Genomic DNA, 17,942 nt, shown 5'->3' with positions numbered 1-17,942 from the left:
GGCAGGAGCTTCGATGGCATCTCCAGCCACCAGAAATAGGAATAATGTGGTTCTGATGGATTCCAAAGCATCATAACGCATGAATTTGCTGGAACCATGGGTTCTGAAGGATAGAATCATCAGGACCCATGGTTCCAGCAAAATCTTCGGCTATGATGCCTTGAAACCTTGGGGCCATTTTTTCTATATACTCTGTACAGGGGTCATTTCTTCCGGGTTCATTTTTGCCGAAACCCCATTATAGCACCTCTAGGCGACGCCCCCAACAAAAGGGAAGTATGCTTCGCACGTTATCAATGTATAGCGTCTTGCGGCAGACGCGGCACAAGTGTTACGTCGCCACAGTGACCCTCGCGAAATCCAGCGAGTGCACTGTAAAGAGTAATGGGCTCGATCTGTGATGAAACTCTATATGGAGATACTTATCGATCCCATTTTAATTTTCTTTCAGGCTACATTTACGCAAGAAGGACGTTCTGGCGGGCTAGTTGGTTCATAATGAAGAGAACGAGTCCAAACTGCGCGAACTGCCTTACGTCCCGTCCCGCCTTGTTCGCGCAGTTTGTACATTTACGCAACGCGTTGGCTGCGTGCGCAGTTTTTCGCTCCTGGTTTTCCTACGGGGCAACAAGAGCTGGAAGAGCTGCGATTGTTTGTAAATTGATAAATTTTCATGTACCAAAGCTACGCCTCTTTTGTGAGGCACGCTCAAGCCAGATGGTGATTCCAATGCGTATTGTGTTGCGTTGGATTTTCATAGTCGCTATAGTCGGAAACTATAGTCGGATACAACTCAAGAACGAAGCGGCGTATTCCCCACAAAGAAGGCACTCCAGCCAATGCGGTCGACCTAGTTGTTATCATGACATTGCGGTTAATCCTCTCACCTGGCATTGTGACATCGCGGGGAGCTGACAGGAGCAAAAAAGCATTAACCACTGATCAACGGATTAGCGACGTCATGAAAATCGGTTAATGTCGCCTACTGGAGGGCTTTCTTTTAGGGGTATTAGCCACTTCGTTCTTCAGCTGCATAAGGTAATGCTTCTGCCGATGCGGTCAACGATATTATATAGACAGACTTCATGCATTAGACCAATAACGTTCACTTGACTAGTGAGCTGACCGCTGTCCATCAGATGACAGGTCTTCGGGAGACCAGGAGAGCAAGTCTGGATGGAATAGCTTTCATTTCCTTTATTTTGCTAAATACTGAAACAAACAAGGTTTTAACGTTCAACCCTTTATACGGTGGGCGCTAGTTAATTCGAACTAGCTTTATTCGGACTTCCTGTTTATTCGAACTGATGCCTTGGTCCCGTCGACAGTTCTCCAACGATTTTAGAAATAGTTCGTTGCGTTAAAAAGCGCGAGTAACTCGGTGGCAGCTGCAGCTGGCAGAAAAGGGTGCCTAGGCCGTCACGGGGCAGGGGTGACGAGAATAAACGGCAGCACCGCCTTGCCGACGCCCCCGCTCTCGTCCACTCGCCGCCGACGGGCAGGAGGGCGCGCCGTCACCCTGACCATGTCGATCGAAATCTTGACGAGTGTGGTGGACAAACTTGCAGAAATACGCCCTGCTGCGGCTTTGCACACTTTGCTAAAAAAGTGTCGTTGCTCTAAAAGTGCAAAGTGCGGCATCTACTCACGCAAAAAGAATGATAATAATAATAATTCGTTTTTGGGGAAAGGAAATGGTGCAGTATCTGTCTCATATATAGTTGGTCATCTGAACCGCGCCGTAAGGAAAGGGATAAAGGAGAGAGTGAAATAAGAAAGGAAGAAAGAGGGGCCGTAGAGGAGGGTTCCGGAATAATTTCGACCACCTGGGGATCATTAACGTACACTGACATCGCACAGCACACGGGAGCCTTAGCGTTTTTCCTCCATAAAAACGCAGCCGCCGCGGTCGGGTTCGAACCCGGGAACTCCGGATCAGTGGCCAAACGCCGTAACCACTGAGCCACCGCGGCGGGTACGCAAAAAGAAAGATTAAAAAAGATTTTTTTTTACGCAATAAGAAAGATGAAAAAAAAAGTGAGACGGCTTCTGCAACGCTCTTCACATAATCAGCCAACTACGTCCACTCCAGGACGAAGGCCTCTCCAATGCTCCGCCAACTAACACTGTCCTGAATCAGTTGCGGCCATCTTATGTTCGGCCAACCGCCTGACTCTCTGTTGCCCCTTGCTACGCTTGCCTTCTCTTGGAATCCACTCAGTTACCACAATGGAAAGTCCGTTATTTGCTCTCCACATTACATGTCTTCCCTATGCCCACTACCTCTTCTCGACAGCTCATAGGATATTGTTAAGGGGTTGGACTTTTCGGTTTTTATTTTTTTGGAAATTCGGCGTACTTTTTTTGGCGTTCATTTCAGGTTTGAGTTTTTTTGGGGGTTTTTTCGTCGAGTATTATTTCTTGTTGAAGAAGTACCGGTTTTTCCTTTTAAGCTGGTGTATGTGGCCTACCTGTGCAGTCAGAAATGATGCAGAGTTTATTTTCGCCTAATTGTTTGGAATAGCAGTTGATGTACCGTAATTAATGCACAATGGTCGTACTTTAAGGGATGATTGCAATATGAAATGCTCTCGCATTAAAACAAAGTACGAGTGTAGAAGTTAATTGACCGGGCCTTAGGACAGAAACGTAAATTGAAGTTTATTTCTAAAAACTACGTTGTGCAAAAACGAAATAAACGAGAACAAAACCCGGCGAAAACGACAGCCAAGCAATACACATATAATTACCTCGCTTTAGCGAGTGGAACCAGGCTTTTCGAACTAGTTGCCTTCACATGGGAAAGACTTTATCTCGTGATAAATGCAAGCGCGCATGTTTTTCTTGCTTGTGACACATTGCTCACGCGTTTATTTTGAAAAGGCTTCGGATTATAAATAAATAGTGACCGTAGCTGAAGTCCAGCAGCCACAGGGCCTCCGATCACGTAATCCGTATGCGGATGACTGCGATGGAAATGCCGCTGAACCGTCGTGAAATTTTGCGTATGTTTACGCATTAGATAGTTTTATATAGTATAGCGTTTGCGTTCTTTGCGTACGCAACACGCAAGACTGTTGCGCACGCTAAATCCAAAGCGCGAAGGACACTTTCAGATGAGCGTTTGCAAACCGTTCCGCAACAGGCGCTTAGTGGACAAACAACACACAGGTTCAGCCACGTTTGGGTAAGTACCTAGCGCCACCACACGTCATAAAAAAAACTCTGAGGCCGATTTGATCTAAACTAAGCCACGGCAAAGCACGCGCTTTTTGCCGTCTGCTATTTCTTTGGCGAATGTAGGGTGGCTAGAACTTGCAGATGGTTCCTCCAGCTTCCACGCCATGCCCTCAAGCATCGATGCCCTCAAGCCATAAAAAAATGACACAAACGGTCATTGCCATGACGACAGTGTAAACAGTCTGTTGTTAGGCTTACAGGCTTGAAAATAGACTGATATCTGAAAATTACCGACAACTTATCACATAATAACATTGTGTCCGAGTGAGATAACAAGAAGCGGAAGCGAATGCAACCATTTGCAGCCAGTTGAGCGCCGAATAACGCAATGACGAGGTATTTTAGAACCGAAGCGGGCAAACAGTGTGCCGCCATGTTGCCTCCGTAAGCCCCGTAAAGACGATATGCTATTTCCAGAAAATTGCGTGCGTACGCTAAACGCTAAGCTTCCTTTTGCGTTCTGCGCAATCGCGTTCTACATACGCTATTTTATTGCGTAGGTTTTGCGTACGCTATACTAAACCTGTCTATTGACCGAAACTTGTTACGGTTTCAAATAGTTTAGTTTAGTTTATGGGTGTTTAACATCCCAAAGCGACTAAGGCTATGAGAGACGCCGTAGCGAAGGGTTCCGGATAATTCGACCACCTGGGGTTCTTTAACGTGCACTGACATCGCACAGTACATGGGCCTCTAGCACTTCGCCTCCATCGAAATTCGACCACCGCGGTCGGGGTTGAGCCCGCGTCTTTCGGGCCAGCAGCCGAGCGCCATAACCACTCAGCCACCGCGGCGGCTGTTACGGTTTCAAATGTCGTCAGTGTTGTTACATGCCGCGGAGAAAACTTCCTCAAAAAGTAGCAGATATACAATAAGGAGATGTCGGCATGTAAGCAAAGGGCGCTACTGAGATTGGCGAGGTGATGGAGCCCCTCGGTCTGCACCCAGCGTGTGTCTAAAGTAGCGAAGCAATGCCTCAAACCGTAAGCTGTTTTAGTAACCCAATGATACCGATGTCTCACCACGCTCCTGGATTCTGCACTTTGATCATTCTTACTTATAACCCATTGTAATCGTACACAACAACCGGCAAGCTGGGTCGTGCATCTCAAGGATGCTTACGTTTCTCGGTGGAAATTGAATTTCAAAAAATGAATTCCGCTTACGTTTTTCGGTTTTTATCCAAAATTTCCCACCACTAGATATCATTGAGCTAGCCAGCTCTACCTCTTGAATAGCCGCTTCGTGCCAGCGCGACTAATAAAAAACAATAAGTTAGCTTACCCGACAGTTGCAGCGCGCACGTTTTGAGTAATGCAGCATATCGTTTAGCAACTGCCAGGCGTCCCTCTACAACCGCGACCATCCATACGTGTTCGTGCTTCGATGGTGCCTGAGATGAACGCCACCGGACGCCGCTCTCTTCTTGGAGACAAGGGATACAATAGCTCTCGCCATTGAACCTTTCAGGGACGGTGTGAAAAATTGTCTATACAGCGAAATCGCAGCCTTTTCATACAGTGTGGGGCAGCTAGCACTGATTGCTTTCTTTCAGGCGAATTCGTCACCCATCGTGTTGCAAGTAGGCAGATTTTTTATGTTACCTATCGAGCACATTAAATAAAATTTTTCAAATCATGCTTGATAGCACATGTTTTCACATAGCGATGTGCAGAGAGGTTTTTGTCACTCGCAATAGTATAATTTTATCTTGAGTTTGAAGCGACGTGTACATCTTCACAAATTGAAAATATGTGATGCCATGATCCCCCGAGTGCTTACTTTAAAAATCCCGGTATTTCAGTGATAAATTTTGTTTAAGGTTTAAAGGAATCCAAGATGGAGAAGATTTGTGATAAGAGAGTAATTACTCGTTAGCATCCACCAAGCGTAGCAATACAGCTACAAGAGAAGGATATACAGAAACTTATTAGTTGAAGAAAAATTTTTTTGGTCCGGGATTCAAACCCGGGACCACGGCCTCATCGGAGCAGCCGCTCTACCAATTGAGCTAACTGGGACGGCTAGCCTGTGGAAGAAACGAACGAATTGATCACGAAGTTTCTGTGAGAGCTGTATAGCTCTCATTAAGGCTGCGAACTGGGCGAGTTGGTACTGATTCATATTTGAACAGCGCAATAAAACAAAGGAACACAACGAAGAATGTTTTATTGCGCTGTTCAAATATGTATAGCTCTCTTTTACAACCGTATGGCTACGCTTGGGTGGATGCCAGTGAGTAATTACTCCCTTATTACAAATCTACGCAACCTTGGGGGACTCCCCTAAAAACACTGAACCAACACCGTTCCCATTTCGGGTTGTTAGTCAGTTCGCTCTCGCCCTACCATATGCCAGCCGTCCCGGTTGGTATGCCAGCCGTCTCAGTTGGTAGAGCAACTGCTCCGGTAAAGCGGTGGTCTCGGGTTCGAACGCCGGACCAGGACAAATGTGCCTTCAACTACGAAGCTTCTGTGAATGCTGTATAGCTTTCTTTTGTAGCCGTATGGCTACACAGCATAGTTATACCCGTCGTGATATTGCTGTATGGCGGTTAATCCCCACTGTCTGGCAAAGAATCAAGGGACGGTTGCATCAGGCACGCCGCTGCCTGGAAGAAGTGCCACAAAAGAAAAATATAGCTGCTGTTCCTAAATCCTACATCCAGCTTCCCTGTCCTTCACCCGCAATAACGCACAGCTGGCATGAAAATGCCAGCTTGCCTTCAGTTGGTCGCTGCTCAATGCACTGATCAGGTTCGAGGGCACGGAGAGAGGACATTCGCATTCGATGCAGCTGTCACGTGGCCGCACTAAGGACAGTCACACCTAATGTCGAAATCTTCCTCTTGGACACCATGAAAATCTTTTGCCCATCCGATCATGACGACTGAGTGTTCTGTTCATTGACAATAACTTCACGGGTCTCGCAGCAGTCAGAGGAAAGAAGACGAAAGCAAAAAATTGGGTTCAATCTACAGTGAACGCTTGCGATAAGAAAGGAAGGGAGGCGGGATGAGGTAGACGAGGAGGTCATGGCGAATAATTCCATTACGCTAACTGTGATCAGAGAATGGAAAACTAATAAGCCATTATTTGAAGTTGGGCTAGTTCTTCTGGAATCTCAGATATTGAACTTGAAACAGCGCAAGACCGGTAAACTAAGCGGGTAACGCCAGCGCTGTGTTGTCGGGATTCTTTTTTGTGTGGTTTTCACTGCCTTAAGATGTCACACATGAGTTTATGGCGAACTTAAATGTTAATAAATATACTGTTCGTATATTCCGCATTATTTTGAATCAAGAACGCAGTTTGGTACAGCACTTGTCAGTATCGGCACGCTGAGAGGATCATGTGAGGCATTAAGGCTAGGAGCTTCGATAGGATAATCAGGAAACTGAGGTGTAATAATAAAGCGTGGGGGATGAGAAACCTTCATTACGCTGCGAAACCTGCTCTAGTGTGCTTTGAAATGAACTAAGCGCAGAGTACACCAGCGAAAAGTAGACTTTAAATATGCACATAACCGGATGTTTACACTGACGGCTACAGAAAACCTCTGAAAAAAAATGAAAACCTGCCAATGACGCATAGCCCCACTGTCACCTATTGTCAGGCATCTGCGCATGTTACCTGCTAGACAGGAAGCTGCTGTTCGCACACTGTAATTAACAATTACGCACGCTGTCCAGCAGAATCCAAAACGCAGCATACTCATCAAGCAAGTTAGGCACTCTTTTCCCTCCTTCAGCGTTGCGAATTTGACTGCTAGAGAGCACAGGTGCCAGGCGCAGTAAGTATAAAGCAACGTTACCGACCTTTTTTCTGGAAAACTGCGGCTTCCAACAGAATGACTTCATTGCGCCGACGACGAACGGAGCCCGCGGCGATTTCGTTCACCGAGACCAGAGCGGCCGCTTTCCCCCGAAAACCCCTGGATTCGGACGACCGCCGGTCGGTGGTCCTCTACGCGAGCGCGAGTCGCGGAGGAGAGGCCGCGATAGCTGCCAAACGCTCAGTGCGGCAACCAAAGACCAGGGAAGGAAATACTTGCCGGCGGGATGACCGCCAGACTGCTTTGCGTCGTCACAGCGTAACGCCGTGCAGCTGTTGTAGACACTTGCGCGGCTGATGTCCATCATGGCCGGGTACAGATGAAGCTCGTAAGACATTAGTGAAAGTGCAGATACACTGAACGCTTGAAAACGGTGGGAACCTCAGTTTCAAGCACTGAACGCGATGCTTAATTTGGCCATCAGGGGTGGGTAAATGTTTGAGGAAGCGGATCAGGAAATTACTCTAGCAAAGTTTCATTACGCAGTTTTGTGACAAGCGTCTGAGCGTGTATGAACACCCAAGAAAAACAAGGTGAAAATAATTAAGGTCCATTGTGATATGTGTCAGTTTATTTTACTCATTTTTATTCCAGTTCTCCAGAACGGAGAATAAACTGTTGTGAGTAGCACTTGTATTCACGACGTTGCTTGCGCTGTGTTTGATCTGCGTCCAGTCTTCAGTAAAGTATGACCGCTTATCACCCTCCTGGCGGAGGCTGTCACAACTAGGGCCAGTTAGTGGCGTGTGGATCGCAGCGCCCCGCACTGCACTTCCAGACCACAACAGCAGGTTCGCCACTAACGCTCCATAGCCGCGGATGCGGAGTAGGAGAGAGGGAAGCAGAGCCACGCGCGCGCGTGTTTCGTGTCATCCGCGGAGACACCGGAGACCGGAGGCCGTGACAGCCGCGCGGGAGCAGCGAAGATTCCGCTCGGCCAGCACAGCGGGCAAATGTCAGCTCTGGTGTTCGAAATATAGAAGCCGCACTGCACATAGGGGCCGCAGTGGTTGGTGCCTCCGCGTTCTTCGAACGAGGGACTCCTGCGACATCACGATCAGCGTGAGTTCCTATTGGCCGCAGGGGCAGAACTGGACGTGACGAAACAAGTTTGTGGGTGGTGCCAGCGTCTTTCGACACTACGGCGATACAAATAGACGTCTAGTGGTTCGAGAATGCCGAGTGAGATAGAAGAGTGGAACAGTCTCCCGCAGGTTTGTTTGTAAAGAGTCAAACTGCCATTTTTCTATTAATTACCAATGTTGGGGCTTTAGCACCGTCGACCATAGACAATTAGCGTCACTTGGTTTCATATATCAGCGTTGGACTTCACTTTCGATGCACGTGCAGCCTAACACGTCGTCACCTGGCACGGTGGTATGGAGAGAACTATTCTTCCGCGAGGAGCATAAATGATGGGCTCAATTCTCTGCGGAGACAGCTGGCGAGGAGAGCTGTATTATATGGGACCAGATACTTGCAGGATGGCCACCCTGCAAGTGCAAGGTCGGTGACGCTGAGCCCCTGGTTCGGCCACACGTTTCCATCGTGAACGGTCAACGCCTGCGAGCACGTCGACGAGCAAGTATACAAGCACGAGCGTTTTCCGCATGTTCACGAGAGTTTAACAAAGACTAAGATGTTTAACATTCGTTTCAAAGGAATTGCTAACAGAAATTCTTCAGTTTAGTGAAACAGGCCCCACCTCACAATCACTAACCCCCAAACCCGAGTCCTTCTCAAAATTCAAACAAATGCCTTCATGGCCGCAGCGCGTCTTTTTCTTCACCACATCCGAGCTGACCCCTCATGCCCCAACTGCCCCTTTCTATACGGGAATCTTGAACACTGCATTCACCTCTGTCCCGCCGCCATACAATCCCCGCACTACCTCCCCTCCGCTGTCTCCTGGATTTCCTGGCTGCAGTCTCTTCACCGGAGGACCAGCTATAGTCTTGATACGACAGGCCGCTGACCTACTGGACGCTTAATATGTGCCCTAAATAAAGTTGCTTACTAATAATAGATGTAAATAGCAACGTATTTGTGGTTCGTTCCCGAATAAAAGTTAGTAGTCATTCTGATAAAGTCTGTTTCACTGGAACAACTCGCGACCACGATACACTTTAACTCAGGGATGTATTATACATCTACATTTTCATTTTTCAGTGTCAGCACACTTTTCTCTGTCTGCCATAAGACGAATACGAAAACCACACCTGGATAAAGCTAAGATATATCCTGAATACTGAAAGGTACTGCTGCTAGCATCTATAAAAAAAGGTCGTTTTGTTTTCATAAGCTTACAGCACATGCACGATCGTGTACAACGTTTGACCGCATATCCGGCGTAATGGATTATGCGTGTTGTTTATGCGAGCTGGGAGGAAGTTGATGTAGTAGTAGATGAGATAGCCTCGACAGTGTACAATGACTCCTGTGGGAGCTCCAGCTAGAAGAAAGAGATATTGCCGTCGAAGTCATAATGTGAGAGCAATAAATGTGTTCCTGCAGCAGTTTAAGTTCGGTGTTAGCGCAAACATCACCGCCTGTTTTGTCTTGTTTTATTTTTGAAAGAAACTGCAGCGCACGCTCCGGCGTACGTATACTGCGCACGTACGCACGGCCTCTGCTCGCACTCCTGCATGGATGCATAAGACCGGCATAGCATCGTCTCCGCTCTGCTCTTTATGTGGTGTGTGCGGGGATATCGAACATTATATTATGTACTGCCCAGAGTACAACGCGGAAAGGCATGCGATGTTCGCTTCCTTCAAGAAGACAGGAACCCGTCACAACACAGTGCAGGACATTGTCTATCCGAGTGGAAACCAGACATGCAGAAGGAAGGCTGCACGCCTTCTTTTAACATTTCTGCAGAACACAGATCTTGTTTTTAAATGGTGACAGCAGGAACGGACTATGGCCTACTGTGATTGAATGTGCGTAGATGGTGTCTTCCGGAGTGGACTACTTTATACTGTGAGTGAATGTGCGTATGGAGTGTGGCACTACAGTGGCCTATGTGACTGCGGGAGAGAATGTGTGCTATTATAAGAGACTGTGCGCTTAGCAGGGTAGATGCGGCATTGTTAATATCGAAGGGACGCTGCAGTGGAGCAATTGCAAAAAGCAAAGGCTAACCCCACCTGTAGCATTCAACACTTCAACCTCAAGCGTATACCGCGCAAGTCTGCCGTAAACCGGAGTCGTTCGCCTTCCCGCTGATGACCATTCCACACCAAACGAACCAGGGTCTGCGCCTGACACTCCACGATTTTATCCACAAAATTTATGGCTCTTCGGCGCACTGTCGGAAAGTTTCCCCGCAAAAATTATTGAAAAAAATTTTGCACTCATGTGACAGCCATTCGAATTTTTCCGATGAGGGCAAAACTCGACTTATTAAAAATTTACAAAAAATTTCTTCTCTTTTACGCATGAATTTTTTTCGTGAACTACATACAAACAAAGCAGTGTCATGTATGAACCAAGAAAAAGTGCGAGCAAAAAATTGTCTACGTGTTTTTCGTGCATTATTTTTGCCCAAAACGTGCCATTTTTTGCCACTTTTTTGACAAACGTACGCGACATACGCGAACAATGCCAAAACTGACCGAGTGACGGCGGGGTTTCCTTCTCAGCTGTATTGTGGAGCACTTACGGCACTCCCACGGACCCGGAAAGGTGAGGACAAGGATTCTACTTAACATTGCGCAGATTTAGAGCTTAAGGACTGCCACAAGTGGCCTGCTACACGGCTAAGAAGCAACATTTGTTGAACGATCACTTGTGGCAAAGACGGTACTTGGCAAATATATCTAACCGAACCCGAATAGAAGAGTAAATTTTCGAAAAAAAAATTCTGAAGGCCGAAAAAGATTTGGTGGTTAACGGGGCGAAAAACACAATGACGAAGGAATACAATAGACACGACGAGCGCTCGTCGTGTCTATTCCTCCTTCATCATCGTGTTTTTCGCGCTGTTAAGCTTGCACTCAAGCACGTGAAACAACCAACTAGCGCAGCTTGCAATTCTTACAAACAAGTGTGGTGAACACAAATATGCCGCGGATAAGCCGCGGTGCTGCCAGCGCGGAACGTAGCCGACCGTAGCCTGCCGGCCGCCGAGAGAGGGCCGGCGCACAAAGAAAGAATAAAACTAGTTGGCACCGAGACTCCAAGCCCCACGCCTCGTCTCTGCTTTCCTCGCGCGTGCCAATAATTGGTGACCCGGACGTGATAGCCATGAACCAGCCAAGCGACGCCGGCAGTCCCACGGTAGCCGTACTTGACGTGAAGCTACCTCCGTTTTGGACTGGCGACCCGGAACTTTGGTTCGTGCAAGTTGAGTCGCAGTTCGCTGCACGCCGCATCACTGCTGACAGCACTAAATACCACCACGTGGTAGGCAGCCTTCCGCATGCGACAGCCAGCGAGGTGCGGGACCTACTGCTAGCACCACCCGCAGAGAACGCCTACCAGACGCTAAAAGAGACACTGATTCGCCGTGTCACACCTACAGAGCCGGAGCGTCTCCAGCAGCCACTGCGGGAGGCCGAACTTGGCGACCGCCGGCCCAGCCAGTTGCTATGCCACATGCAACAACTGGCCGGCGGCACGACAGCAAGCGACGGCCGTTTGGTGCGGGAACTGTTCCTGCAAAGGCTTCCCACAAGCGTACGGATAGGCCTCACGGCGTCGGGCGATACAGACCTTGCCAAGATGGCCGAGCTCGCCGACAAACTCATGGCTGTCGCCGTGCCCACAGTCGCGTCGGTGCACGCAGACGCACCGCCCGCCAATTCCCTGCAAGCGATGCGAGAGGAAATTTCTCGCCTCGCAGACACCGTCGCAGCGCTGCACTCGAGCGGCAACCAGCGACCACGACAGCGTACCGCATCACCACAACAACGCAGGGTGTGCTGGTACCACCGCAAATTCGGCAACGCTGCACGGAACTGTGTGCCGCCCTGTGAAAATTCGGGAAACGCCCCGGGCCAGCGCTGAGGGTGACCAGTGCCCCCGCCCTGCCGGACAGTCGCCCATCGGTATTCTTCCTGACCGATCGCGAAAGAGGTGCTCGTTTCCTAGTCGACACAGGGGCGGAAGTTAGTGTCGTGCCAGCGTCGCCAGCCGATCGCAAACGACCGTGCGCAGCACCGTTGCAAGCTGTCAACAATACGACGATACCGACGTACGGGCAACGCTCTCTCTCGCTGGACCTGGGCCTCAAGAGGACATTTCGGTGGATTTTCGTCGTGGCTGACGTAAAATTTGCCATCCTGGGAGCGGACTTTTTGCGCAACTTCGGACTGCTTGTCGATGTCCGCAACCGGCGTTTACAGGCCCCCTGTCACACGCAGAAGTGCGCGGGAAGCCATCCAGGCATCCTCCCCTCAGCCCCACGCTCGTAGCACCGCCGGGCGCTACACGATTCACCGGCATCCTCGGCGAATTCCCCGAACTGACGCGGCCACCACAGGCCAGCGCGGCCGTCAAACACAATGTATGCCACCACATTGTCACCACAGGCCCACCAGTTTACGCACGCCCACGCCGCTTGTCCCCGCAAAAGCTGCAAGCAGCTCGACAGGAATTCGACCACATGCTCGAGCTCGGCATAATCCGCCCGTCCGCTAGCCCATGGGCGTCTCCACTGCACATGGTGCCGAAGTCAACACTAGGAGACTGGCGACCCTGCGGCGACTATCGAGCCCTCAATCGAGCAACCGTGCCAGACCGCTATCCGGTACCTCACATTCATGATGTGACGTCCAGCCTACATGGTGTGGCGATTTTCTCCAAGATCGACCTCGTGCGGGCGTACCATCAGATCCCCGTGGCTCCAGAGGACGTATCGAAGACGGCGATAACCACGCCCTTCGGCCTGTTCGAGTTTCTGCGCATGCCGTTCGGCCTGCGAAACTCCGGACAGACATTCCAGCGTTTTATCAACGGCGTTTTGCATGGCCTCGACTTCTGCCATGCATACCTCGACGACCTACTCATCGCAAGCACTTCATCGGACGAGCATGAGGCGCATCTGCGATCAGTGTTTCAGCGCCTGGCGGAGCATGGCATCCTGGTTAACACGGACAAGTGCGAGCTGGGTGCCGAGAAGCTGACTTTTCTTGGCCATGTTGTTTCAAGCTCTGGCATTCAACCTCATCCAGACAAGGTTAAAGCTGTCGAGAAGTTTCCACGACCCACCACTAAGCGCCAGCTGCGCGAGTTCCTTGGCCTTGTAAATTACTACCGACGTTTCGTACCTCGGTGCGCGGCCGTTCTGCACCCTCTCCACCTTCTGCTGTCGACACACGAAGGTGCTGCTAGGGAGCTGCTCTGGACGGACGACGCCGAAGCGGCTTTTCAAGAGATCAAGAGACACCTCGCAGTTGAGTTTCCGCCTTCAGGCGTTTCCCCTTCCGGTGGCGATGAGAGGAAAGTACTTGATGATGAAATCGGGGTTTCTTGATGACCCGGTGGTTCTACTCGCAAACATTCACATTACTCAAGGAAAGGAGAAGGTGAACTATTTATTTACAACATAGGTAAAAAAAACGAGAAGAAACAAAGCAAGGAGAAAACTATTTACATGACTAAATCGTGGATCAGACGAATTCAGCCCCCGCTCAACCCAGAGCGCTTGGTTTTAAACCCTCCGTCTCCGCCCTTAGCGGGGACAGCAACCAATAAGATAATAAACGACCCATCTCGCCAATCAGTGGTCAGAGAAAGGAAAATAAGGATTTCCGCCAACTAATCACAGATTGGGGAAAGAGTGCTGATTAAACATTTGGGAAAGGAGAGGTTGCAATCAAATAGACAAACAGCACAAACGCGACCACCCTCTCCCACGGCACCCACGGCCCAGCCGTTACCCCTTTCTTTCGCACACGCGACAAAACGATCCCTAAAGTGTTTACTGCATACACCGCACGAGACGAACACAGTCGTTACGGGAATAGTGGGTTTCCGGTCACTCGGCTAATACTCAGCCGTATCTCGTGCGCCCCCGAAACCTCGTCAACCCCTTAACAACCACATGTCGACAGCTGTACATGGTTAGCGTTTTTCCCGGCGGGTTATCCCCGTGACGGCGCGGCGTAAACGAGGTCGTCCGCCGCACGAAGGGGAGGCAGGGACGGTACGGGCCCCTTTGTTGGGGACTTACGACCCCACTGGAGCGGCCTTCCTTGCGAACACAAGACCAACGAGTTCGCGGAAAGGTCAGCGAACTCCACACCTCCCAACCAAGAATGTCACGCGGACACTTGCTGTCAGTGTGACATTAAAGTCCGGCCACAAGGTTCCAAGCAGCACTGCGCACACACATACACAGCCTCAATTCGTTCCGTGCACACAAGGTTAGGACACCAATCTGCACATTCCATAATCCACCATGTCAGATCGGTGCACCAAATTGGCAGAAATGATTTCTAGCCGCCTACATCTCGAAACAGAAGCTTATGTTTCTTTTTAGCTTCGTCAACCAGATTGGCTCTACATTTCCAATTATCCGGCACATCGCCGGTTGCAAAGGGTGCCGCCGCTTTCGGATTTACATTGTCAGCTTGCTCAAAATCGACAGAGCTCACCAGCTCCCTGAATTCCGCAAAGATTGCTGCTGTCATCGCGTCTGCATTCTCCCGTTCTCTGAATCTCGCACTAAAGTTAGTTCTCAGATCTGCTACTTCACAGGCAGCTTCACATCGGGTTTCAGGTGAGGCTAGCTGTTTGCAGAGCTTGCAGCCGATGTTCTCATGAAGAAAAAACCATCTCCTCAAGCATTCTTGCCCCACACTTACCTTGACCAGCTTGGTTCCGCACTTCTGGTAATGAGGTATCATGCTTCATGTTTAGACTTACAGGGATGAATGCAGTATCCGGATCTCCGAGTTCCCTACCTGCTGTGAAACTCTTTGCAGCTGTCGCTGTTAACTCCCAATCTGCTGCAGAGACATTTGCAGCTTCCGAATCTGCTTGAAGCTCTACTGAAGCCTCAGGTTTGTCACTAACGGATTCGCGCGGAATTTTTAAATGCTCTTTGACATCAGCTTTCTCATTTTCTTCCTGCAGCTGCACCTTTTCTGGCCGCTCTAGCAGCGCGGGCGTCTCAAGTGTTATCAACTTCAATACACCTGCAGCTATATCTGCTGTCACTGCGCACAGTGTCAGCTCCAGCTTGCTAACCAACTCATTTTTGGCAGCTAGCTTACCATCACCTGCAAGGAGTGTGCCCGCTATCAGATCCTGATTTACATCTTCCTCGCGCGTTCCCGCTGCCTCAGAGTTAGCTCCAACCTGCTCTTGCACAATGTTCAACTCTTGTTCACGAGAAGTCCACTCCTGCGCCTCCTGGGTCAGCTCTATATCTGCTCGCTCTGACAGCGCGTGCTTCACAGGTGTTTCTAACGCCTCTATGCCTTCAGCGATCTGTTCTGGCACGGCACACAGCGTTAGATCAGCTTGTGCTCTTTGGAGAACCACACATTCCCGTTTTGTTATTTCGTTCTCTGAATCCACACAGGCTTCAGAATTTTGACCTTCGGATTCCAAGTTGCGGCATGCCAGATCGTCAACCCTATCTGGTTGACTGACCTTATCAACAGCCATCTCCGACTGGGAGCTTGGTTTATCAGGCGCCGGTATCTCCACATGAGATACTAGCTCGCACACCTCTCTTCTCACCGCGGGAATATCTTGTTCCTGCTTTGAGTTCGGACAGTCAATCATCGAATGTCCAAATTTCATGCAGTTATAACATTGAACTGCTGCGAATAAGACCTCGCTATCAACTTTCGTCCCTTGCCTTAATTTCAACTGCATCCGTGCAAGTTTTTTCTTTTCTAGTTCAATTTGGAGTTTCAAATTTTCAATTTCACTCAGCTGTTCAGCCTCCTCCTGCTCAACACGTCGCATCCTGCCCTCCTGATCATACCGTACGGCAGCCATCTCCGTTTTCCGTGCTATCGTTTCTAGCACTAAACACTACACCGACATGGTGAATTCGGAGAAAGCAGAAAGGTCTCCTACCTTATTGGTTGCTCTCTGCCCCGGTGATCTCGTCGTCCTTCGTGATGACGACAGGCTCCTCGATGCGGACGACTTGAGCTCTGGATCTCACAGCAACTCGCTGACTTCTGCCTCGTTTGACTGGCCTGACTTGGTCGCCTAGTTACTTTTCAGCAGCTCGCTGACTCGAACCCGTTCGATGTGGACGCCTGGTTCTTTTCAGCAGCTCGCTGACTCGAACCCTCGATGGCTTGTTGCCCGGCTCCTTCAGCTCCTAGCTGACTTGAGCCTCCGACGTCCTCTCGAACTCGACCCGTGATCCTGAAGCTTTCGACGTCAGTCTTGCGACGCAGCTTCACGTTTTCTCCTTTAGGACAAACAGCTTGTCCACCGGCTTGTTCTTCTCACCTTCCGTCCAATGCCTTGAGTAGAAAGAAGTTGCGATCCTGTGTCGACTGCGCCAGTTGAGATCCTGTGTCGACTGCGCCAGTTGAGTTTCCCCTTCCGGTGGCGATGAGAGGAAACTACTTGATGATGAAATCGGGGTTTCTTGATGACCCGGTGGTTCTACTCGCAAACATTCACATTACTCAAGGAAAGGAGAAGGTGAACTATTTATTTACAACATAGGTAAAAAAACGAGAAGAAACAAAGCAAGGAGAAAACTATTTACAAGACTAAATCGTGGATCAGACGAATTCAACCCCCGCTCAACCCAGAGCGCTTGGTTTTAAACCCTCTGTCTCCGCCCTTAGCGGGGACAGCAACCAATAAGATAACAAACGACCCATCTCGCCGATCAGTGGTCAGGGAAAGGAAAATAAGGATTTCCGCCAACTAATCACAGATTGGGGAAAGAGTGCTGATTAAACATTTGGGAAAGGAGAGGTTGCAATCAAATAGACAAACAGCACAAACGCGACCACCCTCTCCCACGGCACCCACGGCCTAGCCGTTACCCCTTTCTTTCGCACACGCGACAAAACGATCCCTAAAGTGTTTACTGCATACACCGCACGAGACGAACACAGTCGTTACGGGAATAGTGGGTTTCCGGTCACTCGGCTAATACTCAGCCGTATCTCGTGCGCCCCCGAAACCTCGTCAACCCCTTAACAACCACATGTCGACAGCTGTACATGGTTAGCGTTTTTCCCGGCGGGTTATCCCCGTGACGGCGCGGCGTAAACGAGGTCGTCCGCCGCACGAAGGGGAGGCAGGGACGGTACGGGCCCCTTTGTTGGGGACTTCCGACCCCACTGGAGCGGCCTTCCTTGCGAACACAAGACCAACGAGTTCGCGGAAAGGTCAGCGAACTCCACACTCGCCGACGCCACACTTCTCGCCTACCCGCAACCGGGAGTCCCACAGTGCGTCACGGTCGACGCCTCGGACGCAGCTGTGGGGGCTGTCCTTCAACAACTTAACACAGGAGTATGGCAACCGATCGCTTTCTTTTCTCGGATATTGACACCCACCGAGCAGCGTTACAGCACTTTCGGACGCGAGCTGTTGGCCGTCTACGCAGCAATCCGGCACTTTCGTCATTACTTAGAAGGGACGGAAATCTTTATAATGACTGATCACAAGCCTCTCACCTACGCCTTACGCTCCCTCAAATCTGATGGCGGCACGCACATAGCCCGCGAGCCGCGGCAGATGTCCTACATATCGGAATTCACCACTGACATTCGCCACATAAAGGGAGTAGACAACGCTGTCGCCGATGCTCTGTCGCGCAGCCCAGTAAATGCCCTCACTCACACGGGAATAGACCTCGGAAAAGTGGCGGCAGCTCAACGCGACGATGACGAACTGCGCAGTTTGCAGGAAACATCGACGTCACTCAT

The 17,942-nt window shown here is 49.9% G+C and overlaps 2 protein-coding genes across 18 annotated transcripts in view; one reads left to right on the top strand and one right to left on the bottom strand.

Annotated features, from left to right (window-relative positions):
* The window catches only part of LOC144115866 (uncharacterized), a 360,881-nt gene that overhangs the window by 233,713 nt on the left and 109,226 nt on the right, over window positions 1-17,942 (bottom strand). For 5 of the 17 annotated variants that reach the window (XM_077650432.1, XM_077650435.1, XM_077650431.1 and 2 more), the window contains exon 1: window positions 7,058-7,256. The exons of 7 other annotated variants lie outside the window; for them this stretch is intronic. In XM_077650432.1, the coding sequence (XP_077506558.1) occupies window positions 7,058-7,099 (42 nt within the window). In that variant the 5' untranslated portion in view covers window positions 7,100-7,256. Of the gene's footprint in view, window positions 1-7,057; window positions 7,257-17,942 lie in introns of those variants that run through there. 5 more of the 17 variants (XM_077650426.1, XM_077650425.1, XM_077650423.1 and 2 more) reach the window with 4 other exon arrangements.
* LOC144124866 (uncharacterized) overlaps window positions 11,323-17,942 on the top strand; it is a 31,372-nt gene continuing 24,752 nt past the window's right edge. The window contains exons 1-2 of the mRNA XM_077657790.1: window positions 11,323-12,037; window positions 12,423-13,321. Of these exons, the coding sequence (XP_077513916.1) occupies window positions 11,323-12,037; window positions 12,423-13,321 (1,614 nt within the window). The remainder of the gene's footprint in view (window positions 12,038-12,422; window positions 13,322-17,942) is intronic.

Source organism: Amblyomma americanum, chromosome 1 (genome assembly GCF_052857255.1).
Source record: "Amblyomma americanum isolate KBUSLIRL-KWMA chromosome 1, ASM5285725v1, whole genome shotgun sequence".
NCBI classification, from domain to species: Eukaryota; Metazoa; Arthropoda; class Arachnida; order Ixodida; family Ixodidae; genus Amblyomma; species Amblyomma americanum.
The sequence above is the reverse complement of the archived record's forward strand: the minus strand, read 5'-3'. Positions and strand labels throughout refer to the sequence as shown.